This window comes from Nestor notabilis, unplaced genomic scaffold (assembly GCF_000696875.1).
Source record: "Nestor notabilis isolate BGI_N333 unplaced genomic scaffold, ASM69687v1 scaffold7635, whole genome shotgun sequence".
Taxonomy (NCBI): Eukaryota; Metazoa; Chordata; class Aves; order Psittaciformes; family Psittacidae; genus Nestor; species Nestor notabilis.
Genome location: NW_009928780.1, coordinates 141,781 through 167,091, shown reverse-complemented (window position 1 = coordinate 167,091; position 25,311 = coordinate 141,781). Strand labels below are relative to the sequence as shown.

At 41.4% G+C, this 25,311-nt stretch overlaps 1 protein-coding gene across 2 annotated transcripts in view; it reads left to right on the top strand.

Annotated features, from left to right (window-relative positions):
* The window catches only part of DOCK10 (dedicator of cytokinesis 10), a 131,691-nt gene that overhangs the window by 5,707 nt on the left and 100,673 nt on the right, over positions 1-25,311 (top strand). The window contains exon 1 of one of the 2 annotated variants that reach the window (XM_010014659.1): positions 16,202-16,303. The exons of the other annotated variant lie outside the window; for it this stretch is intronic. Coding sequence (XP_010012961.1) covers positions 16,202-16,303 — 102 coding nt within the window. Of the gene's footprint in view, positions 1-16,201; positions 16,304-25,311 lie in introns of those variants that run through there. 2 annotated transcript variants of the gene reach the window in all.

The window sequence follows — 25,311 nt, the reverse complement described above, 5'->3', positions numbered from 1 at the left end:
TAGGGAATAAATTAAAGGGGCACGAAACAGTCTCTGTAAGTAGCAGTCCTTGGGAGTGCTTTGGGAAAGCTTTGTGATTTTATGCATTTGATAAAAATCGCAATGTAAGATGCATGTTCAAAATGATCTTCAGAGTGGAGAAAATTGACCTATAAAAAGGCAAAGTAACAATGGAAGCCAAGAAGGCAGAGAGAGAAACACACATACAAAGGAGAAAAAAGAAAAAGAAAACCACTGCAGGTTTTTCAAGCTTTGGCCATCTGCTTTGCATAATAAGCACATTTATAAACAAATCTATGCATACACATGCTTGATTTGTTTTAGTTTTGTCTGCGATGCTCTGTCTGCAGTTCTGCTTGACTCTAGCTGATAGTCTGTAGCAAATGCCAGCTTTCCACGTTTCCCTTAGTCATTTTGCTCTTTATCTTCCTACAGAGGAAGTTAGGAGACTTGAGAAAAAGATCCCAGTGGTCTGATTGTCTGAGATTCTGGAATTCGTTACGCTATGGTTGTAGGAAACTTAAGCTATTGACATGGTGTAGTGCCCTCATACACCAAACAGCTGTGAGTGCAGATCTTGCGTTTATGTTTACTTTCCCGTGTTTATCACAATATAAAGTACTTGAACAAATTACAAAGAAAAGAGAAACTCTGGGTTATGATTGAGGGATGAACATAGATTTAAATGCCAAGTGCTAGCCACAGTATGAGCCATCTAAAATAGCCACAGTAATATCTTTGAAGTTCTGGAGACTTCAAGAAAATGCTTTGAAATATATGTCACAGAACTTAGTAGAGGTATTTTGTTTCATGCTGTCAGTGAGCAGTGTAGTTTTGGACAGAAATATAAAACATTTTTATATATAAATGTATATACATATATATATATTTGTGACCAGCAGCATCTAGGTCTATTTCAGAGATGTTCTGTGGGATTTTTAGTGTGCATCTTGGGCCGCACAAGTAGTTCCAGACTTAAAACTCACTTACTCAGTTCAAATCATTTGCTCTTTTGCCTCCCGTGGGGAGATGTTGGTAATGGGATCTGTGACTGCTCCTGGCACCATACTGACCAGGCTGTATGGGTGGGCTAGGTTCACAGTTAATATCTACAGAAATGGACTGGAATACTGCCTGTTACTGTATCTTGGCTCACAAGTGGTGGTGTGCTCCTGTAATTGGGCTTGGGCAGCATGGGATGTTTCCATTAGTTGTATTGCTGTCTATAACTCACAGGAGATGGGTTATCATAGAATGAATCATAGCATCATAGAATGGTTTTGGTTGAAAGCAACCTTAAAGATCCGGTTCCAATCCCCCTGCCACGGGCAGGGACACCTTCCACTAGACCAGGTTCCTCAAAGCCCCGTCCACCCTGGCCTTGAACACTTCCAGGGATGGGGCAGCCACAGCTTCTCTGGGAAACTTGTTCCAGTGTCTTGCCACCCTCACAGAGAAGAATATTTTCCTAATGTCTAATATAAATCTCTCCTCTGCCAGCTTGAAGCCATTTATCCTTGTCCTGTCATTACAGCCCTTGTAAAAAGTCCCTTCCAGATGTTTTGTAGGCCCCCTTTAGGTATTAGGAGACTATGGAAGACTATTTTAAGGTCTCCCATGAACCTTCTGTTCTCCAGGCTGAACAAGCCAAGCTCTCTGTCTGTCTTCACAGTAGAGGTGCTCTAGCCCTCTGATCATCTTCTTGGGCTCCTCTAGACTTGCTTGAGCAGGTCTATGTACCTCCTGTGTTGGGGGCCCCAGAGCTGGACGCAGGACTGCAGATGGGGTCTCATGAGAGCGGAGCAGAGGGGGAGAATCACCTCCCTCAACCTGCTGGTCACGCTTCTTTTGATGCAGCCTGGGATACAGTTGGCTTTCAGGGCTGGGGCATTGCAGGCATTATGAGCCAGAAGGATGCAGAAATCTACCTGCAATGCTTCATGTGTGCCCTGAGCACATCTCAGTTGCTCGCACTGCGTTACCAACAAGTCTGTGCCTGCGGGCATCCACAGCTGGAGCACCAGCCTCTGCAACACAGGGCAGCTGGAGAGCCTTGGGCTGGGAGGGCAGGCAGCAGCAGTAGTGACTGTCCTTGGCCCAGGCTCTAGTAGACTGTCTCCCTTCTGCTAAGTATAGTGAGCCGCAGCTGGTTCAAGAAGCGTACAAAGGAATAGTAAATTAAACTCATGCTTTCAGAAAACAATACTAGTGCCAGTCCTCAGTCCTTTTCATCACTGGCATTAACTCACCGCTGACTGCAGCACTGAGAGCCAGGCTGGGCTTTATTTTTTCATGCTGTTACTGGTAGAGAATCCTATGAGTAGAGTTGATCTGGATTTAAATGCGTATAGCTGAGTCCAGTGTCCATTTCAGGCCTTTGGCTACAAACGTAGGGATATTGATTTAGCACGGAAACAGCTGTGCCCTGTAAGAGGTACGCTGAGTGAGGAAGGGAGCCATAAAGAAACTGGGGCCCTCAGAGAACATCAGCCAACTGAAAGTACTGCCAAAGTAAAAGCTGTTGGGAGAGGCAAAGAGGGGGGAGGGAGAGCTGTCGAGGCAAAGACAGTGTGTAAGAGAGGAAGAGTTCAGTGAGGAGAAAGAGAGAAGCCAAGTGGAAAATGCCATTTCTTCTCATCTGAAATTAATTAGGCACACTACTGCTAAACTTGGGTGAGATCTGATTTCTGAAAGCAAGCCACCACTGCTCTATCTCGACACATCAAAATATTCTGATATTTCTTTTTCCTCTCTTTGTTCTTATCAAAATCTTTGGTTTTGATTCACAGTGAGTATATCTCTTCCTACCGACTTTAATCCCTCTTCCCTTGCCCTTCTTCCACCCCTTCCTGGCCAGAGTGGATAACCATCTTCTGCTTTGACTTGAGGATAAATGCACTCCATTCCTCTCCTGGGTGGATGGTAAATCTGAATGGAACATGACAGAACTGTTCCTGATATTTTTCACTTCCATGAAATTTCTTCTTCAAAACAGTAATCTTAATAAACTTGGTCTAAACCCAGTTTAAATCAGAATTCTAGTTCAGCACATTTCAGACAAAAGCCATATACAAGGTTTTCATTGGTCACAAGAGATGAAGAGATATATCTCTGAGCTTTTATCTCCACACTTCCTACTCGTGTGTTAATCAGAAGAATTTGGTCTTGATGTATGTGGAAAGTCTTTGTTGCTCCATAGCTTCTTCAGCCACCTCTGGCCAGCAAAGCAGGGTAACATGGCCCAGTGCAACAGGAGTCATTTCACTTAATAGCAGCCACTGAACCATTCTACCATCAGCTGCAGCAAAAGGATTTATTGAGTAGATAAGGTATTTATCTACTCGAGGTATTGACAAGTAGATACTGTGAGTACATCTACTCACAGTGTAAAGTGAAGTATGATTACTGTGTGATTTAAAACCTAGAGTGATCTTAATCTTTTTCTGTGCATCCCAGAGGGCTTGCCACCTGATTTGTAGAAACTCTCAAGAGGTTCTGACTTCTAGATTACATTTCCTGAATCATACAAGGTGTTTATGACAGGCATCACCACTTCATGACTATTAGATGACAGCCACCAATGTGTGGGTGAATACAGACTAGTTCCAAGTTGCGATATCTCCTGTGGCGTAAGAGGAACTGGAGAAACTCAGGTGAATGGCTTTGATGTTCCCTTAACCAAAGGAGGGATTGTAAAGGCAAAACACAGGATTTCATTTTTAAGGCTAAGCAGCATTTTGACATATTTGGTCCTGTCATCTAGTACTAACTGGCGGCTCTGCTTTGGTGAGGAAAACAAGAAATTACTTCTCTGCCAAAGTACTCAAGTAGCTGAATTCTTGTTCACTGCAGTACTGTTGTTTCAGGAATACAGAAACAGGCAGGGTGTCTTCACAGTGTTTGAAGCTAAGGAAAATGGAGGAAGACACAGTGTCCAGAAAATACACAAACAGTTCCTGGTCTTTTAGCTTTTGAATCAGTTTCTTGAATAATTAAGGCTTCCACCTTGAATTAGTGATTGGAGTGAAGAATAACACAGGGGGGAAAGAATTAGGATTCAGCACCTAAAAGCATGAATACTTCCGGATGTTTTGGGTGGCAAGGGTCTGACATCATCTCAGGGCGCTATTCCAAGCTAGTCCAGCTGAAGCCGAATCAGACTGTGGACTATGATCTCTACGCTGAGGTATAGTAGCTGTACATGGAAACATTTCCAGTCTGAAACAAACTGATTCCTTCATTGTTCTGGGGCTCAATTACTTCAGTTCTGCTAGCACTCTTATTTTAAACTTGGGGAACTTTGTATATATAAAAAATGTACTTTTTTCATCCTGTTAATTTGATGCCTCTTCAGAACAAAATGTTATGTTCTGTCTAAACAGGAAGAATTTGTGTGCAGTATCTTACTTCTGCAATTGCAGTCTGTTAATAATTATTGCAAATTTGTGGTTAGCTTAAAACATAATAGATTCTGTGTGTGTGGTTTTCAATGAAAAATGTCCATTGTAATGTTTGTCAGACTTCTTTCTGCCTCAGGGATCACTCTGAATACAGTGTATGGAACCAATTGAATTGAACACTTCGTGCCTTTGGTGTTTGTTTTTCCTCACTTCTCATCTGTCAACTGCTATGCTCATTTTCTTTTCATTAGTATCAATACTTGCTCGAAGATGAGAAGGACAAATTCATTTCTCAGTTATATGCCGAGGTGAGCAGCTCCGGAGAAGAGCCTTCAACCCCGGAGCAAGGGCAAACCCCGCGTCCCGGAGCCTCAGTCCTGAGCAGCGAGAGCCCCCGAGGGAGCCTCAAGTCCTCTCCAGGACTTTTTTGCCCCCCGAGCACTGCCCCAGGAGCCGCAGCTCCGCTGACACGAGCAGGGACTCACCGGGGGCGGCACCAGGAGGGAGGCACCAGTTGAAGGAGGTGATCCTGCCCCTTTGCTATCATGAGACCTCACTTGGAGTATTGTGTGTAGTTCTGGTGTCCTCAACATAGGAAGGACATGGAGCTGTTGGAGCAAGTCCAGAGGAGGCCACGAGGATGATCAGGGGGCTGGAGCAGCTCCTGTATGAAGACAGGCTGAGAAAGTTGGGGCTGTTAAGCCTGGAGAAGAGAAGGCTGTGTGGAGACCTCATGGCAGCCTTCCAGTATCTGAAGGGGGCCTACAAGGATGCTGGGGAGGGACTCTTCATTAGGGACTCTAGTGGTAGGACAAGGGGTAATGGCTTTAAACTTAAATAGGAGAACTTTAGGTTAGATATAAGGAAGAAGTTCTTCACAATGAGGGTGGTGAGGCACTGGAATAGGTTGCCCAAGGAAGTTGTGAATGCTCCAACCCTGGAGGTGTTCAAGGCCAGGTTGGACGGAGTCTTGGGTGACATGGTTTAGGGTGACGTGTCCCTGCCCAAGGCAGGAGGGTTGGAACAAGACAACCCTAAGGTCCTTTCCAACCCAAACCATTCTATGATTCTATGTGCAAATCCAGCAGAATAAGATTTTAATTCAATGCAGTAAAACAGATCAGAAGCATAATGCTGTGCTGCTTGCACAGAAATAACGACGCTAGAGTGGAAAATGTGTAGCCTTGCCGGATCAATCAGTGGTTAGCTATGAAACTAGGATGTTGAGTGTCATGTCACCAATGACTTATAACTTTCTTTGGCGTTTCAATGAGGGTTTGGTGTAACCTTGATGTTTTCTACAGGTTGTGACTTACATGCTAAAATTAACTCTTTTGGAGGGTCAGCCTTAACGCTGAAGAGATTAATTACTAAAATGTAGAGCCCTGGAACCAGATGCTCCGCTGTCGTTTTTGAGATGTTTCTTCTGTAGTAAATTATATGCAAACGTGCATTGCAGCTATCTCTGTAGGAGATCTGATCTTAATGGGATTACAGAGGAGAACAAGCTCTCCAGAGAAGCAGAGCTTGGAATTGGGCCTATTTTTTCTCACTTTTGGGTACTTGTGGCTTAAAGGTAAAGAAGAAAAAGAATTCACACAGCTGATCTGCACTTTCTTTCAGTGTCCTGTCTTTAACCATCCTCCATGTGCTTGAGGAGCCTTTTCTCATCTCCCTAGATCTCCCTAGAAAAAACAACCCGTCACAGAGCAGCCAGCTGCCTGTTTGGTCTCTCCACTTGCCAGCTGGCGCTTGTGCCTGAATTTCCTTATTCAGGCTGTGACTCTTGTTTTGGCTTTAGCAGTGCTTGAGTTCCTCTGGCTATTGACCACTGTTAGCTCTTTGGTTTTAAGCAATGGCACAGCCCTTTAGGAGGTACAGTGATCTAAGCAGTTATCTAAAAGCTTGCTTGTTGCCAGGAATGTCTAGTTTCTTTGGCCTTAAAACCTTGTAGGTGGGTGTCCTTTTAACTGTCCTATTACAAACGAAGCCAAGTCCCTCATTGCCTGTCTGCTCCCAGGTGTTAGACATGTGCTCCATAACACATCCTTTAAATGAACAGAACAGCAGATGTGTGGAAGATACAGGGAAAGTAATCCAAGCTTGGAATCTGGTACATCCAGCAGAAAACATTTACTGTTTCTATGCAGATTTGTAATGAATGCATTTTCCTGTATTTGAGATACACGATACATTTTGTTGTTCATGATGCATCTGATTCTTTGCAATGACTATTTGCCCCTGTGTAGCACCTGATTTTGCTTGTGCTGACAATGCAGCAAAGACATCTGCTGAGGAAGGACTCGTGATTGGAGTGTTTGTGCATCTGTCACCTACTTTTGTTCAGAAACCCTCTGACCAGGCAGCCCTGACAGATAGCATGCTCATTCCTCAGACACTTGTGTAAATACCAAGTAATTAAGCAGAATGTATGGAGGTACAGAGAAAACTCATTAACACAGTTTAAACTGAAGAACTATTTGGAAATAATAGAAATCCTTACTAATTTGCTTAATTCTGATTTTATGTAAAAAGTGTATCCAAGCCTGGAATTATAGCAGTGTTTTTGCCTTACTTCTCCAAATCTAAATGAAACTAATAAGTATCAGTTAATGAAATGTAACTTTAAAATGTTTTCACTATATAAAAAAGCCAGTTCTTGAAGAACACACCAAAAAGGACCTGCCCAAATGAAATGTTTGAGAGATGAGTTGACATAAAAGTTTGTACCAGCTCCCACTGAGAAGTTTCTTTATACAGTATTTTTAAGCTGCCAAAAGCTTTTGTACATGCAAAGTCCTTGCCAATTTTCCATTCTTAGTGAAATCAAAGGCAATTTTAAGTTACATGAGCCTGCAAAAAGAATCTGAATTGGTGGCTAAACATTGCTTTTTGTAAAAAGCATTCAAGAGACAACCCTATCTCTTGGAAGTATCTTCACAAAAGGATTTTTTCCTTGAGTCAGATGGTGTCTGCAGTGTTTCAGGAAGAACAAGGAGCTGAGTGAGGAGGAACTGCAGCGAACTCTGTTTCATTTCCAGTCCACATCCTTTTCTGGCACTTGGTTATGCCCGGCTGTAGCGTGTATTTGTAGGAAATCAAAAGTTAACCTCCTAGCCTCAGATTTCCTAACCAATTCTTTTGTATTCAGCTCAAGTGGTGCTTAATAAAAATGAGTGAGGATGTTCCAGCTATTTCTACAGTAAGGGGGAATTTTCTGGACTTCCCAGACTTTCTAAAATATAAAAAAACCCCACCAGAATTTCCAAATTAAAAGTACAAAATAAACATCTTGGTACAGAGTTAGATTGATAATGACTAGTTTAGGTTTGACGATAAGGCAGGAGTGAAGGTGCAAGGGCTTGACTTTGCATGTCGGATACAACGAGCAAGGCGTTGGAGTGGGGAGGAGCACAAGGACAGGAATACTGGCTTACATTTATCCCATTGGAGAAAATCATCTGGAGAAGAGGAAGGAAGAGGAGTTGCTATGATTCAGCTCTCTCTCTTGCACAGGCGGGGACCTGGAAGCTTAGAGCAGCTTTACTGAGTTAAGAAGGACATAGTTTTGATCCTGCTTTCCAGCTCACTGAGGAATCATAGATTTTGCTTTTTGATCTGTCCTTGGATAGCAGAGTCCCATAGCAGCTTCTTGGGAGGGCTTCAGTACCACGTACAATTCAAAACAGACTTGCTGGAATTGGAAAATCACAGAGAAGAGTGAGGAGAATCAGCAAAGTGACTACATGTCGGTAGCCTACGTATATGGACAAAGGCTGGACCTAGACTGGCCTGAAAAATAGCTATGAGGGGATACGATGCGATTTCTAAAAATCAAGAATGGTCAGAGACATGTAGACTTCGCTTGCCATTTCTTCTCTCAACAAGAGAAGTAGGGGTCATCAAATAAAACTAAGGGGGGGGGGTGGAGCAAGGTTGGAGGAAAAAAAAATTACAGAATGAATATTAAAACTAGATTTCCTTGCTACAGGATGTTCAACATCTGCAGTGTCTGTAGGTTTAAAGAATGACTGGGAAAATTCATGAGAGAAAAGTCATTGAGAACTGATAGATAAACAGATGCCACCTCAGGCTGTGAACTTGCATAAGTAGAAATTAGAAGAGTATTCAGGAGAAAAACTATTATACTGACTGCTTTCTGTATTTTCACTTAAGCATCTGTAGGTTATCACAGGTGCAGAAATCTGAGTTAAATGGACTTTCATCCTACCCAGTATGACCATGCTTACATGAACTGGAATTCAGCATCAAAAGGATGCAAATTGTCTTTTCCTCTTTTCCACATACCAAATTTAATTAATGTAAATCTGAACTGTAGGTGGTTCTTTTTTTCACTCTTTATCCTGCTAAAATAAGAAAATAATCTTGCTTATCTGCTTCTGAAATTTGTGTGCATTTTGTCTTCCAAAATGCCATTATTTAGTTTTCAATTAGAGGATCCAGATGATGAAATATTATATGCAATTGCTTTCTTAATTGATTAAGATACCCACAGGTGCTAGAAGAGAATATACAGGAATTTGTAACGTTAAATGTATGTTACAAGTATAGGATATTAAACACCATAATGGTTGTACAGTCAGCTTGCACACATATGGAGGGAGTATATCTTAGTACTTGGAAGAAACGAAGAGGGTCCCAGGGTATTTTATATCAGTGTAATGGCACTGTAGATGTTGATTGTGACCTTGAGTAAATGAGTATGTTGCCTGACCTCCTTTTGCTTCAATTATGCCAGCTGCAAAATTGGGTGAAAATGAGGATTCTCTGTAGATCAGAGGTTGTCTGATGAAAGCTTTTCTTCATAAAGAAAAAGAGAAATCATGTCTGCAGCGTAGCATAGACATGAATAGCAAGTATTAGAATGACAATCAGAAATGCATGCAGTGGAAGCTAAGATCACAGCAGCATCGACATGTCTGGAGATGGTAAATTTAGGTGATTACTTAATCACCTCTTGTGGCCCTTCATCACTATGTGTTTTGTTATCAAGGACTGATCCTAGTCCAAATAGATGAAAACAAAAAGGGTAATGTTTGTTTGAAATTTCCCTATGGATCAGAATAAAAGAGAAATTAATTGCATATTTTGTTTTTGTGCAGATCAGCAGGATACCATTGCTAATGGAAAGTTTATTCTTCCTTATTCTTCAAACCTGATTGTTGATGTAAGAAGCAGCATTCTGTTTGCTAAAGTAGTATAGCCCTGTTTCTATCCAACCTGTGCAGACACCTTGAACAAAAGCCTATGATGACTGCACTCAGTTGAGCTCTTCATGAGTTTGCAGCTCTGCCATGCAACAGGGACCTTCACCCTTGCAAAGAGGACCAGCTGGTAGCACCATGGCACAGTACCAGTACCCCGTCTCTTCTTGCTCCCGGTGACTGCTCCCTCCAGAGGGTGATAGGATAGAAAAGGAAGGCTGCCAGCATGAGAGCTGCAATACTGGTTTTCTGTTAACTGATATTGCGTGACCATAGCTGGAGGCCTTTGTGGTTGCATTGTCAGGTTCTCCAAAGACCTTCTCGGTCTAGTGGCATGGGAATGTATTATGTTTGTGCCAGGTGCAGGTGGGTTTCCACATTGGAAAGCTGCTGAAATGATGCTGCTGTTGTGTCTCTTCTTGTGAGGTTAGCCATTAGAAACATTTCAGTGGCAAGGAGAGGGTGGCAAATTGTGTGTGCATGTAGAGCTGTGTTCCCAGGCTGTGGGAGAGGGTTTCAGGAGCTGTAAAATCAGAAAAGGGGTATTAAGTGGCTTTTGGAGTGTGGGCATTTTCAGCAAGCTCTCGTCTGTGCTTACAAGGCCATTTTGAGGTGATGAAGTGCATGTGCTATAAGGGCCCTTGACCACTGTGTGTGAGATCAGGCTGGGAGCTGCCAAAGTGCTCTCCTGGATGCCATCTCCTAATTCTCTGCACACCCCCTGGGAACACTTCCAGCCACAGACAAATTGTGGCAGTGCACAGAGACCAGCAGGTACAGTGGACAGCTCCTGACACCCCCAGTTTGGCTAGAGGGTGTGTTTTAGCCTTTCATGCGGGGTGAAGAAATACAACAGCCTCCCATAGATTTGTTCTGAATAAGTATGCTAATATCTGGGGCATGAAGTGAAGGTGGAGGCACAGAGGAAGGAATCGCTGGTATCAGTGTACTGTCAGGCTAGGAAGAGGAGAAATAGATTGGCAGTAGGTGGAGTCACTGACATCAGTCTGGAAAGATCTGTTAGGAGAGCTCAGACAAATGTAAGTGGTTTCTTTTCATGGGTATTTGTGCAGGGACACTGTCCCCCCACCTTGGGGAGCTCACCTTGTGTGCTGATGTTATTCTTACCATGATGGATTCCCAGCCCTTTGGCTGGTCGGAGCTGGCTGTGTGGATGTGTAAGCAAAACACAAGCGTCAGCTGCTCTAATGATGTTATGGAATGTTTGTATGTGAAGGTTGATGTTTCAGTTTAAGTTGTTAGACCATAGGTGGAGTCGTATTTCTCAAAACTCAGTGTCATTCACTTCCAGTTAGTTCAATACCAGAGTGACTTTGCAAAGGGTTGCTTCATACATAGTTTCTACTAACTAAGAACTAAATAGTTTTACCTGTTTAAATTGTTTAGGTTATATCTTTTTCATTTTTTTTTAAGGACGTTTTCAAAGCATGGATACTTATAAGCATTTCATTCCAGAAGACACTCTCTTCTGGCTTTGGTTTGGGATTTTTTTGGGGGAGAGAGGTTGGGAATGTTCAGCCTTTGACAAAGGGATTGGGGTGAAGGTCACAAGGGCTTTCCGTCTTCTTTAGCAGGTGCTAATAAAAATCATCTGTTTCTGGTCCTAGGATAGTAATCTTTTTTACTTGTCCAATATGAAGCTTTTAGCAAGTGCAGTTTTTCCATGCATTCACAAACCACTACAGAGCATATGCTATTCCTGATGCCTGGAAGGTGCAGATAAGATGAACCTGTGGCATCGTTGTCGCCTCAGTTTTAGTCTCACAGTCTCATTAGTAGATTTTGGCAATCATATCTGAAAACACTTGCAGCGTGTTGCTATTCACTTCAATTTCCCAGCAAGCAGTCTGACCACAGAAAGAATCGTATCTGATACAGCTTGCTTTTTCCAAATGCATAACTGCCCTGCTGCGCTGGTCAGGGGGTGACAGACAGCGATGGTGGGCTTGCTGGGGGATTGAAATTGAAGACCAGGTGAGGAACACAGGAAAAGCAGTATCAGTAGGCATTAATGTAGCATATCTGCTGGCACTGTCTGCATGTTGTGGGATATTAGCTGTGTTAGTCTCCTCATTATTGACCTCCGTAGTTGAGTATACCACCCAGGGCTCCAAGTTTTGTGACTTCTGCATGCTACATCCGGAATATGGGACAGAGAAGGCTAGAAAGCTATGTTTATTGTTTGGTGGTTGTTTATTTTTCTATACATATATGTATAGAAAAAATTGTTTGGTTTTGGTTGGGTTTGTTTTCTGTTTGGTTCTTTTTTTAAAGATGGGGAGTTCTTTGTGACCTTCTCCAGTTTTTCTTCTTCTCACTGGTACCTGAATTTGTAGCTGCTAACGTCATGGTTGCAAAGTGCAGAATTGTTTCTGGTTCTGCTCCAAGGGCTGGGTGTCGGGCATGGCTGGCATCCTTTGGTTTTTCTTCAGTGATTTTATTGCTTGTTCTGACATGCTGGAAATGCCACAAGCCATTCAAGGGAGGTATGGAGGTATCTTATTTGCACTCTGCCAAGTTGTGAAGTGTTAATTTTGTCAACCAAATTTCTCAGTACTGGTCTGTGCTGCAGAAACTGCCTGAGTGGTGGTGTGAGTGTCATCACAGTGATCTTAATTTATAAATGAAGCAAGTTTTGTTACAAGAGGATTTTCTTTCATTTCAGAATTTAGTTTTAGAACAGGCATAATTTGCAGTTGATGCAGCTTGTTTCAGCAAAAGGAGTTTTCTTACTTGTTAATTCAATGATCTTTTTCAAATCTGTTAAACAAAAGGCCTGTGTGAGGATTTGGTGCATAATCACTGTGGATGTATAATAACTTATATATACATGGGCATAAGTCAAGACTATGTTTTTGACTTGCACTCTGTACCTGACAGTGCTGCTCCGGGACAGAAGTTCTGAACTGAAGGGAAGCATTCATTCCCTGAAACTTGCTATAAATTTGATCTTTGCATGTGATTCGCTCCACCTCAAGCCACCCCCCTCACTCCAAAATTTAGGAGTTAAAAAAGGCAAGGCAGTGTGGCTAACTGAAGTGCCATTTCTTAACCATTCTTTGTGGGAGATGGAACACCATATTATTTCAGAACATTATGGTGAATTCAGTATTTGCTACAAAGCAGCTCCAATATTCAGCCTGGTTTGGAGTGTCTTTTCTGTTAGTGGAAGATACCTGCTTTAGGAGCTGAATTTTTTTGTCTGTATATGGCTGCTAGCAAAGCAGTAGTGAAACTCATTTTCCAGTAATTACATGACATGCTGTAACAGGGGATTAGTTTTGTCCAGCAGTACATTTTTACATATTGCTGTATATCACAGATCGAAACTGAAGTCAGTGAAGCATGACAGTGAAATGACACTGCATAGATCCAAGAGAGAAATAGATTAAGTTTGACAGAAGCTCTAGAAGAAATGTAGGAAAAGAGAATGGAAAAGTTACTAAAGAACTCATGACCCGTATCAGAAAACTGAATGCTGGTGGCTTGAAGCAAGGGGAATTCTTAACTGTTCCTTAACAGGAGTAGAGATATCAAATGTTATTTTTCCTATCTAGGTAAGTCCATTTAGTTTCTTCAGAATGCTGGGAATAGCTGGAAATGTTCAGCAAAGACAGCAGCACAGAGGGCAATTGAACAGTGAATTGACTACCTTACTTATTTCATTATTAAGTGTATATTTATTTATTAAGTGCTTTGACTACCCTATTTTGACTATATGAATCGGGTACAGCAGTTCACAAACATAAACCAAGGCTTGTGGATTTCCTGTGACCAAATATCTATCTTCTTAGAATAACTTGAGGTATGGATAATGCTTCTCTTCTTATACATGATAGTTCTGAATATAAAAGCAGCACTGGAGCTTTATTCATGTTAACATAACCAATTTTATGATCATCTTAAAGTACCTGATATCTTTAATTGAAAAGATAAAGAAGTCTTTGAGGATAAGTTAGGAAATCTTTCACAGTCACACCGATGCTAAAGAATTTTGCTTTGTACTTCTGCTACAGGACAAAGCATTATTAAACATTTGACTGGTGATATTATTCCCCATTACAAGTGTAGAGGGATTTGCATTCAAAACGGATCTAAGAAAGTGGAATCTTTATTTGCAGTTGTTTACTGTTATTTTTGTTTGTGTCTTTGTGTCAATGCTGTAGCTTATTTGCAATTTCATTGCTTCAACCTTTTAATGCCTTGCTGTTGAGAAAATACAATACTTGGTGCCTTTAATGTCAAGTCTGAAAAACTGGCTGTCAGAGATATGGAAATAAATTAGGTTTAGTAATACTGGGAATGAAAATCCTTTGGACAAAAGATACTCAGCAGAGTAAATTGGATAAGAACCAGCTGGAAGCTTGAACCTGAGTTCATCTTTCATATTATTTGGGAGTAGCACAAGTTCATCAAAGTTTCAGGAAATGGTGGTGACCCTTATCTCAGTGGAAAGGATGCCTTGGAAGGGCTTCTCAGTGCTGCTGGAGGCAGGAAACTGGGAGAAGGCCTTCCTGAGGAAAGGCAAGATGAAGCTCAGCTCATTCTGTGCGACAGTTACAGAAAGGAGTGGATAGGCGGAGGAACTGATACCTGCTTAAAGTTAAGCCAGCAGAGCTGATTGATCCAGCGTTAAATTTAACTTCAGGCAAGGACCTCTTGTCTTGGCAGCTGCATTCACTATGTTATGTGAGAGGCACTTGGGACTCAGTATAGATAGTGTGGTGGTCTGAGAGAAAACAAGGGTGATTCCAACTTGATTAATATTGCAGTACTATATTGGTAGCCACTTGAAATGTCTGCATACCTTGGCAAAGGGTTTCTGTTGTCTTTTCTGTTTTCTAGTGCCAGACAAAGATGCTTTTCACTGCTGAGTAGGAGTACAGTGAAATCTGTCTTAAGCAGTTGCACAGTAGGCTGGTAGGACTCAGTTTAAAGGAGGTGGTCTTCTCAAAGGTAGACCTAAATGATAAAGATGATAATGAGATGGGGTTTTAGTTCCTGAAGTTGCAGTATATTTTAACTGTGGAGGACAAAAGCAAACTAATCAGACCAATGTGTTGTTCTGTAGTGCTCAGGTAAGACGCTCTGGGCTTGGTGTGACTTCTCTCCTGGCATGGAAATCTGGCATGTGGAACAATCACGGAAATTCTGTAGAGGTTTTTTACTTTGGATCAAATGTTACTAATGCTGAAAAATGTGTGAAAGAATTCATAGAACTCAGATTTATTTGCTAGAAAGAAAAAGAAAAAAAGGCACTCAGAGTAAAGTTGCAAATCTCAGAGTAGTTAATTAAGAAAGATGCTTATTGTCCAGTTTGCCAAAATCCAGAATGAAAAAGGAGAAAAAGTCCAGAAAAACTATGAGTTTGCTTTAGTTTTGCACACTGGTATTAAGTAAAAAAAAATAAATAAGTAGAAACGAATGCATGCCACACAAAGACTGTGTGCATTGGGGAATGCAGCTTTGCTGCTGCAGCAGGATGAATCCTTAGCTGGAACAAAGGAGAAGAAAAGGGGCTGTGTGTGTGCATGCACATGCGTGGGCACTGAGGGGGTTTGTTCAGTTTTAAAAGACCTTTGTGCCCTGCCAGCCTTCAGCCAGCTGAGCATTGGGCAAGTCTCCTACCTTAATTAAGGATAGTTTGATTGCTCATGTCACTGCTTCATTGCCTCTGAGGTTCTGAGGCACTAAATGAGGGGCTGCTAACCTGTTGGGGTGCTGCTGTGACTGCCCCTGCCTGAGGCATCTGTCTGGCAGCTTTACTCTCACTGCAGGTGGGAGCAGGGTTGAAGCAAGCAGTGATTTTTATTAGTTGGCAGGTGACAAGCACTTCTGAACCCAGGATTTTACAAGCCAAAAAAATATTTTGCATATTTGCATCCAAATTTCTCTATTTTTCCCAGTTTATAACTGTATGCAGATTTAGGAAATTGCAGGGTGCCTCCTCTTGTTGATGTTTCCTGCCATGTTGAAAGCAGAACTGTTACCTTGGTCCAAAAGCAGAGATGATTCTGGGCCCGGGCAGCATGAACCTCTTGCTGCATGCTCTGTGGTTGAAGTCTGCTACTGAGGGCTCGGTAGGAGGCTGTTGTTCTGTGAATGGCTTTTTTTTTTAGCTTGCAGACACATATGTGCACATGAAGTAAGAGTGCAGCTGGTTTGGCTTTTGAACCGGGGAAGGTGCTGAGGAGAAAAGGATGTAATGTGTTTTGAGACAAAGATAGCTGTTCAGTTGCAAGTGGTTTTTTTTCTACAACTTCCTATTTTGATTTGCATTGGGGGGGGGGGGGTGGGTGGGTGTATTTATGGTTTAATGAGACACTGTCGCCTTAATAGCAGAATATTATTCACAGGAAGGAATGAGTTATTGCTGGTTTTCTTCTTCTTTCTACTCAGTTACTGTGGATACAGCATGTAAGTTTTAGACATACTTCCCCCTTGAACAGTATATGCAGCTTCCAGTTCCTATGCTGAAGCTGCTGAAGGAAAGAGGTTAAAGGAGCACAGCTTTTAAAGAGAGATTTGTTTGCTGCTTGAATTCCTACGGATACAATGAGCTTTCGTGGGAGATTCAGACGGGAGCACAGTGAACTGCGGAGGAAGAAAAGGACCATTAGGCGAGTGAATCAAGGAGAAATTCACAGATTAAGCTGCGTGAGTATGCACCCCTTCTTCAACAGATTGCTAAGAAATTACAGGTCAAACGCTCTTTAGACTTACGTGTAGGAGAGTAGGATTTATCCCTTGGTGTGTACGTAGGATTGGCTGAGTCTCATCAGTCTGTGTGATGAGATACTGAACACTGGAAAGTGATTACTGAAATTTGAGACTGAAGCATAAGGAGTTCAGGGGTTGACAGAGCTCAAGTGCATTAGGGAAACTGTTGTATAGCATCATGTTATTGATCAGACACATACTGATAGCAGCATTGTGTGATAGTCTCTCTGGCGCCTGGTAACACATGCTTGGTAGTTCCATGAAAATCCGTATTGATGCTTCTGGAGTAGAAAGTTATTCCATGCTATTTCAGGTCTCAAGATCTGCTATGGGCTTTCAAGGCCAGGAGGAGGAGAAAGCCGCTATCCTTCTGCAATACAGAATGAGCAAATGGAGCAAGCTCCAGAGCCCTGGTGGAAAGCTAGAGCAAGGTTCTGCCCCATGAGCTAGATGGCAGCTTTGTCAGTGATGGCTTTGGGCCAGGATTGCGTCTCCCAAAACTCTGCTGTGTGACACTGGGCAAATCATATTAACTGGCACATTGTGCCTCAGCTTCCCTGACTGAAATAGAAACTATAGACACTTTTAGGTAAAATGCTTAGAGCCTTCTCTTAAGAAGCCTTATAGAACTACTGGTTTTCAGTGCATTCTTTTAACTTGAGAGGTTACTTGAGATGTCAAACATTTAATGGCTTCTCCAAAAATGATTTGGAGACAATGGATCCTTTTCTTCATAGCAATGAGTGTTTGGTTTTCTTCTGTAGTTTTGTATAACCAGTTACAAGCTGTATTAAAGTGTGCATGCTGGAGGCTCTTTCGAGGCTATTCTACAAGTCCAGTGTAACAAAGAATCAATGATAATACACTGAAGAAGATTATTCTTTTTAATTTTTTTAAATATAAAGGAAAATAACTTTATAGTTTCAACACTTCATCACAGATTGATTGAGGTGGTCTATGGTTCATCTAGTAAAGTGTTTGGGTTTTGCTTGTGACTACCTGCCATTTTGATAGATATTTTATATACAAATGGATCTTCTTGACAAGGCTACTTTACTGTGTAGTTCCCGCTGCCCTGAGCTATTGGCATACAGTCAAAGATACCAAGTATAAGCTTTCCTGGTCTTTGGTCCCAAGAATGAATGCTACTGGTGCTGGTGCATCTAACCCTGGCAGTACAAGACTTTGGTAGGAGACAAGACACTGCTGCTTGCCTTACCCTCTCAAATCCTGGTTAGGAGGAGTCTTTGTCCTGATTCTATATATCTTGACTGTACGTGAATAGTGCTCCCCAGAAGGGGTTGAAGGAAAGTAGGGCTGGAAATAAAACAAAGCCCAGATAGTAACAGTAGAAAGTAGCCTGTCTGCAGATGAAGATGAATATATTTTTTTGATTTTGCCTGTATCCTCAGATAACAGAAGTTGAGAGTTGGTTCAATTTAGTGGTGCCAAAGAACTCTGAATTTTTTGTGATTTCTAAGAGTCAATAGTGTATCATACTCTAACCTAAAACTTAGAGCGTTTGTAACCATGTGTCTGTTGCCTTTAACTGGAAATAGGTAATGTGCCTTTTTCATCAGAAGGTTGTGGTTTGCACTGCACTTCCCGTGAAGTGGCTGGCTACTATAATGTCAGGGACGTAGCTTGGGGTTTCAGAGGAATCTGTTCCTTCTAATTCTGTTCTTTTCAGACATAAGATTGGGGGGGGTCACTGTGTCATGTTATTCTGTGAGCGTATTTCTCAATAGTTTGCTTAGCCCTTAGGAAACATGGGCACACTTGGCTTTACTTTTGTGGCTTGTGACCTGTGTCTTTCCACCCAATATTTCATAACTGGAGCATGTGAAATCTTTGGCCTGCGGACACTTTCTGCTATCAACCAAGAGCCAGTCTCTCCTTTATGCATCAGTCCTCTGCACCTCCCATGCTGCAGATTTCAAAGTGGTATTAGCTCCCACTGGAGCTGTAAAGGCTTTTGTATATGGGGACCTTGTACAAAGAGTGCATTTCTTAATAGACTACATTTAGACCTGTATTTTCTGTAGACAGGCTTCATTTGCTGGAAGCTCCTTTTTTGTAAGACTAATTATGATCTGATTAGTTTTAATTGATTGTAGATCGTTGATTGAGCTCAGTGTGGTTGACCAGATTTTGCTCTCATTTACATTCTGTGTGTGTGTAAATGACTAGATAGCTAGATAATTGATTGGGAGGGTAGTTGATGTCAAGGAAACTATTATAATTTTAACATCATTGTAGGAGCTGAGTTTATAATGCTTAGTGTAGAGATGATACTAATTTTTACAGGTAAAGCCTCCGTGGAGATACTTACAATTATTTACTCAGATACGTAGCATGAAAAATATCTGTAACTCATGAAGAGATAAGTAATCATAGTGTAGGTAGAAAAAGCTATTCACTGGGTGAAATGAAGCGGAACAGCAGGTGTGAGATTTGCCCTACAGGACAGTGACTCATCACTAAGTACTCTCTAGAAGTCAAGTGGTATTTTGGAAAAGTTTATGTAGAGCTAACACAAACATTTTTGTCAGTTATTTTTGCTTCAGGGACTTCTGAAGTGGTTGAACCCCTTTCAAAAAAGCTGTTTGCTCCATCTACCTGTCTAGTACTTCATACATCTAGATTTTTAGTATTTAAGTGAAAACAGGCAATGTAGTTTGCTCACACACTGTGTTGCAACTTCAGACTTAAAATAGTAATCAAAGTCTTTAGCATCATGATCTAATGAACAGACACTGGAGTTTTCCCTTTGGTCCCTAACAAAAAAGGATCCTATTTACTCTGAAACCAAAGTCTGCTAAATGAAACCTTTATTTTCAAAGTGAATAAAAACATTTTTAAAGACAATTCTATGCGCTGCATGGCGTTATGTGAAATACGCCTCTGTTTTAGCAGCAGGTTTGTGCTACATGAGCCTGGTGGAGGAGCAGGTGAGCTAGAAGCACCTGGCATATTTTCCTTTCCATCCTTCTCCTGAACCTGTACACAGATGACTCTGGATAGATGGCTCCATCACCCTTATTCATCCCATTTGTACAAACAGAGGGCACTGGTTTGGTCTGATCTTGTTGCTACAGCCAGCTCTCTTATTGCTGCACAGATGCTGTAGGTGCAGAGGTGCTTTTCTACCTTTTCTATGAGGGTCATCTTAAGGGCAAAATTTGAGAATATCTTTTCTTTAATGTAGATTTTCCTTAGACTACAATGACTCTGTATATGAAGTTACATAGATGTGTGTGTGTGTGTATGTACAGACAGAGTCAGAGTGCTGTTTACATGAACTTTGTACTAGAAGCTTAAAAGCTTGGTCAAATCCACTACATAGAGCTTGCAGGATAGTTTTGTTAATGTTCCTTTTGTGACCATGAATCCGCCCACCTGAGACCATGCCAGAAAAAGCGAACCTGAAGCAGAGAGTTTATATAGAATAGTTGAACTAGAGTCACTCCAGCATCCTCTTTCTGGTGCCCAGGGCAGGACAATGCACTTCTCCTTCCCTAGGGTGAAGTAATCACTAATAAGGCAAGTGGTGGGGTAGAGCGCTCCTGCTCTGGTCCAGCAGATCCTTTCTGGTCCCATCCCTTGTGCCCAGTCCCCTTCTAACACATGCTACCTGGCTGTTCAGATATCTGTATGAAGATGAGTGAATAACATTGGCTTTTGCTTGCTTTCTTTATGAATAAATTCAGTGTGGTAGCTTTAAAGAAAGCCTTTTGTTGCTGTAACTGCTCTTTGGGTTTTTTTCCTGGGTAAGGTCACTTAAGGGGAGTGAAGTGGCCAAGTTTTGCCAGGTTAGAAGTCTGTGTAAATTAAACTTAAAAAACAACCAAGCCTTAAGACAAGACTTTCTTGTACTTCCCCTGAGATGACCTATGGGCAAATATTTAGGCTGGGCTTTAGAAGTACTCACTATTTAGAAGCTGTCATTTTTGACATTTTGAAAAGCCGATACATGAAATTTAATTTAAAAACTTAGTAGTTTCTTTAGAGGTCTTGTTGTCCGTGGCATGATAATGCTGCTTTTAGTAATTTTCTGATTAAATGAAATTTGTTTATTTGCTTCCTAAAAAAGGTTTCTAGCTACGGCATAAACACAGAGGACAAGCAAGTTATTTTCTTACTACTTTGAATATTTTGCAGACTATATTGGTAGTTTTATCTAATGTTTAAAATGGCAAGTGCTAGTCATTGAAGATGCCCATGTATGTATCTTCCAGATTGAGAAAGCACCACATCAAGGCTACAGTGCCAGGTGTAATTGTGGTTGAGAAACAGAATTCGGGAAGTACTTATGACTAAGTCGAGTATACCATGAAGCATCCCCAATCTCCCCCAGCATGGATGCTTTGCTGAACCAACAGTCCTGTGTGGCTTGCATACTTTAACTGCAAGTGAGATAGTTTTGTGAGGCCTAGTGCTTTCAAAATTTGTAATGAAAGCAACGAGAAATTCTAACTTGAGAAACAAAAGGTAACCAAAAGAGTAGTCACTCTCAGTTGCCTGGGAACAGGTCCCTGTGGTTTATTAACCCTGGTTGCTAGTTGGTTGGCTTGCTGGAGAAGCTACAAGTCTCTGTGCCACTGAAGTCTCCAATGGCTGCAGCTGGCCTGTCAGTTAAGGTGAAAATGATCTTAGCTCATCCAGATGAGAGGTGTTTCTATTTTTCAAATATTTAACACACTGAATTCTCTCACAGTAACTGCTAAAGCTGGAAGATATTCAAAGTAGACTTTCATAGATTTTGTTCAAAAAAACAATGGCAATTTCCAATGTAAGACATTAGGATTCATCCTAATGTATTTGTACAAAGTAAGTCTCATTTAGTTAAGCAAATTCCTTACTGGTGTCAGAATTTCTTTGAATAAAGAGGCCTTAATGAAGGAAAATGACTTTTCACTTCCTTTATTCCCAGCAGGATCTCCCACAGTTTCCCTGCTTTTTCACTGCTTAAGTTGATAAGTAACTCAGCATTTTGGAAACTCATTTCTGAATCAGTAGGAATTTGGGGGTTTGAATCTTCTTGTAATTCTTTGCAATTTTCTCTGTACCAGAATCTTGTGGGAACTGGCAAACCCCTTAATGAAATTTATTGGCATGTTGGCCTCACTGCTGACATTGAAGAGTGTATCAGTTGTGCTGTGCAGCCTGAAAGGCTGGCTGGATTCTTTCCAAGTGCAGTTCTCCAGGGTTTGCTGAAAGACATGACAAATTAAACATTTTGGACCTGACAAGTGGATGTGTTTTAGGGTGGAAGAGTTGTCACAGAAAATTTTCTTTGTACCACTAATTTTAATAAATTTGTTAACTCTGGGTCACATACTGAGCCAAATGTACCCTTTGTAACACAGCCAGAGTTTGTTGACTGTGAATAGATGCACACCAGGCCAAGCAGCAGTAAAAATCCTACAATAAAAGGAAGTGACCATCAGTGTGCTGGTTCTGGCTGTGTTTCCCTGTCCTTTCCCTGAATGCCTTCTGCAGAGCCTGAATTTCCTCCCCTATGCTTGAAATGCAAAACTTACTTTCCTTACAGAAAATCTCTAAGACAACATGGAGTATGTTGGGAGCAGAGAGAGGACAGGCCTGTGGGGTGAGAGCATTGTGGGTTGATGAGACCTCTCACTCTCAGCTCAGCTGCTTGCAGGTGTTGGGAACTCTGTAATCCCCTCATGCCTGCACTGTCTTTACTCACTCACCCGTTGGGTCATCTGGCTGCTCACCCATGATCTTAGCTGGTGGAGGAAATAGGTTTACCCATGTGGATACCCTTCCCATGGAAATCAGCCTTGGTATCAGACTGCTGTACTGCCTGATGGTGAATAGAGATATACATTGGCCCTACAAAATGCAAAAGTTTTGGTGGCTCCATAAAACTTGAATGGTTTTCTGGCCTCAGCTTCAGCTCCTTGAATATTGAGGTAGTGGTGGCTAGCATGTCTCAGAGCTGTGGGGCAGTGTGTATTGTATGCACACCTAAAAGCAGGCTTAAAGTCAGCCTTTACGCTACACCTCCTCCAAAAGTCAGGGAGTCCTGGCTGTTCTTTAGCTTCAGTTTGGATAGGCTTGGCAAAGACATACTTAAATTAGCCCACCCTGGTGGAATAAAATTAACTGCATTTATTAACCATATTAAAAAAAACCCAAAAAAGCTAAAGTCATGTATTATGCCAGAGAGAGTATTTAACTGGGGAAAGGAAAGGAAAACAAGAAGTGTGAGAAGCACTTCACATTGATGTCACCCCGGAAAGTAATTTAATTTGCTGTTGTGAGTTCTCTTAAGATTGGGCTTGGCTAGTGGTATCATTGAGAAGTCTATAAAAACAGAAGGAAGGCGACACTGTTATTCCAGTAAGTGGACCTTTCTTTTGTAAGTCTCCCTATTTCAGTATTTCAAATGTATGTTAAAATGAATTGTAATTTTAGACAAGCCAGAGCTTGTGTGAAATACAAAATCGGAGTCCTGCTTGATCCTGACCAGTTTGGCCATCACAATTCTTTTGACTCTTTTTATAAGGATGCAGTGGATCCTCCAGTCACGAAGATACTTAGTCCAGGTAACTGAAACCCGTCAGCTTAAATTCTTTCTGTGCATCTGTTTCTTTAATTTTCTTCTTCCTGGCATAGGGAAGAGAAGAAATTAGTTTAAACATCTGTATTAAATTCGGTAGATTTTACTCAGGATTCAGTGTCTGGGAATCATACATCATTAAAGCATTACAAAATCATAGCATTTGGTCTAGTTTATTTTTAGAATGGGGAAGTGCTTGGGATGACTATCCAAAGACTATTGGTGTCAGTTACATCATTTCCTCCTTTAATGAGTTTTCACAGAATTACAACTTCAGGAAGGGGATATTTAAGTCATTTTATCCTATAATTATGAAGAGAAGATGGGTACTAGCATCAATGTACAATGTCTGTGTGGCTGGAGGCAAGACAGGTACCATATCTGTTTCTGTAAAATCATTTATGTAGGTTTTTTTGGTTGTTATTACTCGGAGAAATAATGCTGTTCTACCTAGACCAGAAGATGATGGTGGTCAAACTGTACATCATTGGTGGAATCTGGGCTGGTTTACCCAGAAATTAAGTAGAGATTAACCCTCTGTGGTGTTGGCTCTGATGCTCATTCAAAATCTCTTCACAATTCAGAGTTTGGAAAAGTTGGCTGAACAACACACAGAAGTATGCTCCACAACACTGTCAGGGTATGAAGTAAATGGTACTGCTGTGATTGTTGTAGAAGGTGAGGACTCATAGAGTGCCTTTTTAGTAGATGCATTCACAACCATTTCAGTACAACTACATGTAATTCATTACTCACTTGAGATAGACAATATAAAAAGCATTATGAAAATTCAAGCCAGCAAAATTCGATCTTGGCACAGATTGCTGGGTTGGTCTGTTTCCAACAAGAACAGACAAGTTAAATTGAGAAGAGGCAGCACTATGGTTATTAAATTAGCTTTAAATCAGCCCTACTCATTTATGAATCTCTGCTTAGTCCTCGCAGGGAGAAATTCACTAATCCCGACACTGCTTCTTCTGTCTGCCTGTGATGAGAAAACTGAGCAATCATTCCATGCCTTCTGAAGATAAACTGCTAACTAAACCAGCTGCTACTTCCCATCACCAATGCAATACTAAGTATTGCATTGCTAAGCTTTGCCAAATCCAAAGTACTGGCTCTACAAAGGATGGAGTCAGTGTCCACACTGCATAGTCTTAAGGTTTGTAAGAACATGCAGAATTAATAAAGAGAGGAATCACATTTATTATCCCGGCGTGCAGTTGGTGCATTGACAAGAATGAGCTATTGCTAGCATCTCTGGTTTATGGTTGCCATAAGACAGTATTGCATTTTATACAGGATTTTGCTATAATATCATTACATCAATAGAGAAACAAATATTGAAGTGCTTCACTTTAAAGTTTTGCAGTGATTTCGTAATGTCACATCTACTTATGTTTAGTTACATTTTGGATGTGTAAACTTTCTCTTAAGACTTCTCTCTTAACATCTGTTAAAATGTTTCCATCAGATCATGCTCTTTGCAGCACTGAGAGCAAGAGAATGAGTGCTGTGGGAATGTTGATGTTCATCTGCTCGCTGTGTTTCCCTGCTTCAGGGTTTTCTTGAGTTGCATTCTTGACTCATGTAAATGACCTTGCAGCTGTCAAGGAGAAGTTTTCCCCTGGAGTGTTTCAGACAGCAATCAGGAGTGGCTGTCTGAGTGCTGCCAGCTTCTGAAGAGAAAAGAGAGGCCAGTATGACATAGCTTACCCTGCCTCCACCTGCATCTGAACATCTGTGCGGTGTTAATTTTGAAGAAGATTTAGCTGCGCTCACCCCAGCCTCATAGGGATTTCCAGGAGGAAGAAGGAATACTGCTTCTTTCTGCAAGCCCAGCAAAAAAGGTAGTTTCACTTGGTGTAGAGAACCTGCAAATGCAGCACATTCTTATGGGATTCCCCCATATTTCAAGAGAAGTCCCAAGGTTTGTGGGAGTCCCCAGCTCTTTCTTAGTCTAGGACTTCAATAGGAAGGTGGCTGCTTATGTCATGTGCTTACTTTATGGTTCTTTTGGAGGATTTTGAAAGCTAACATTCATGACCTTTTCAAGGAGCATCTGACCTAGATTAACATTGTGTTGACACGTCTTGTTTTGAAGAGTGGGCATTTATGGTTTCAGTGGCATATCTGACTTATTAAAAGTTGAGATTGTTGCAAAACCGTTATCCTAACAGTATCTGCTCAGAGAAAGGAGGGTTCTCAGTGTAGTGAATGACACAAACTTTCTGCAGAAAACATACATGTTTTAGTGAAACCACTACACAGGAAAGATGCCAGCATAAAACACTTGTACCTCATAAATGTCAATGCATGTATTTTTGCACTTTGAGTTTTCTTGTAAGTGGTTGCT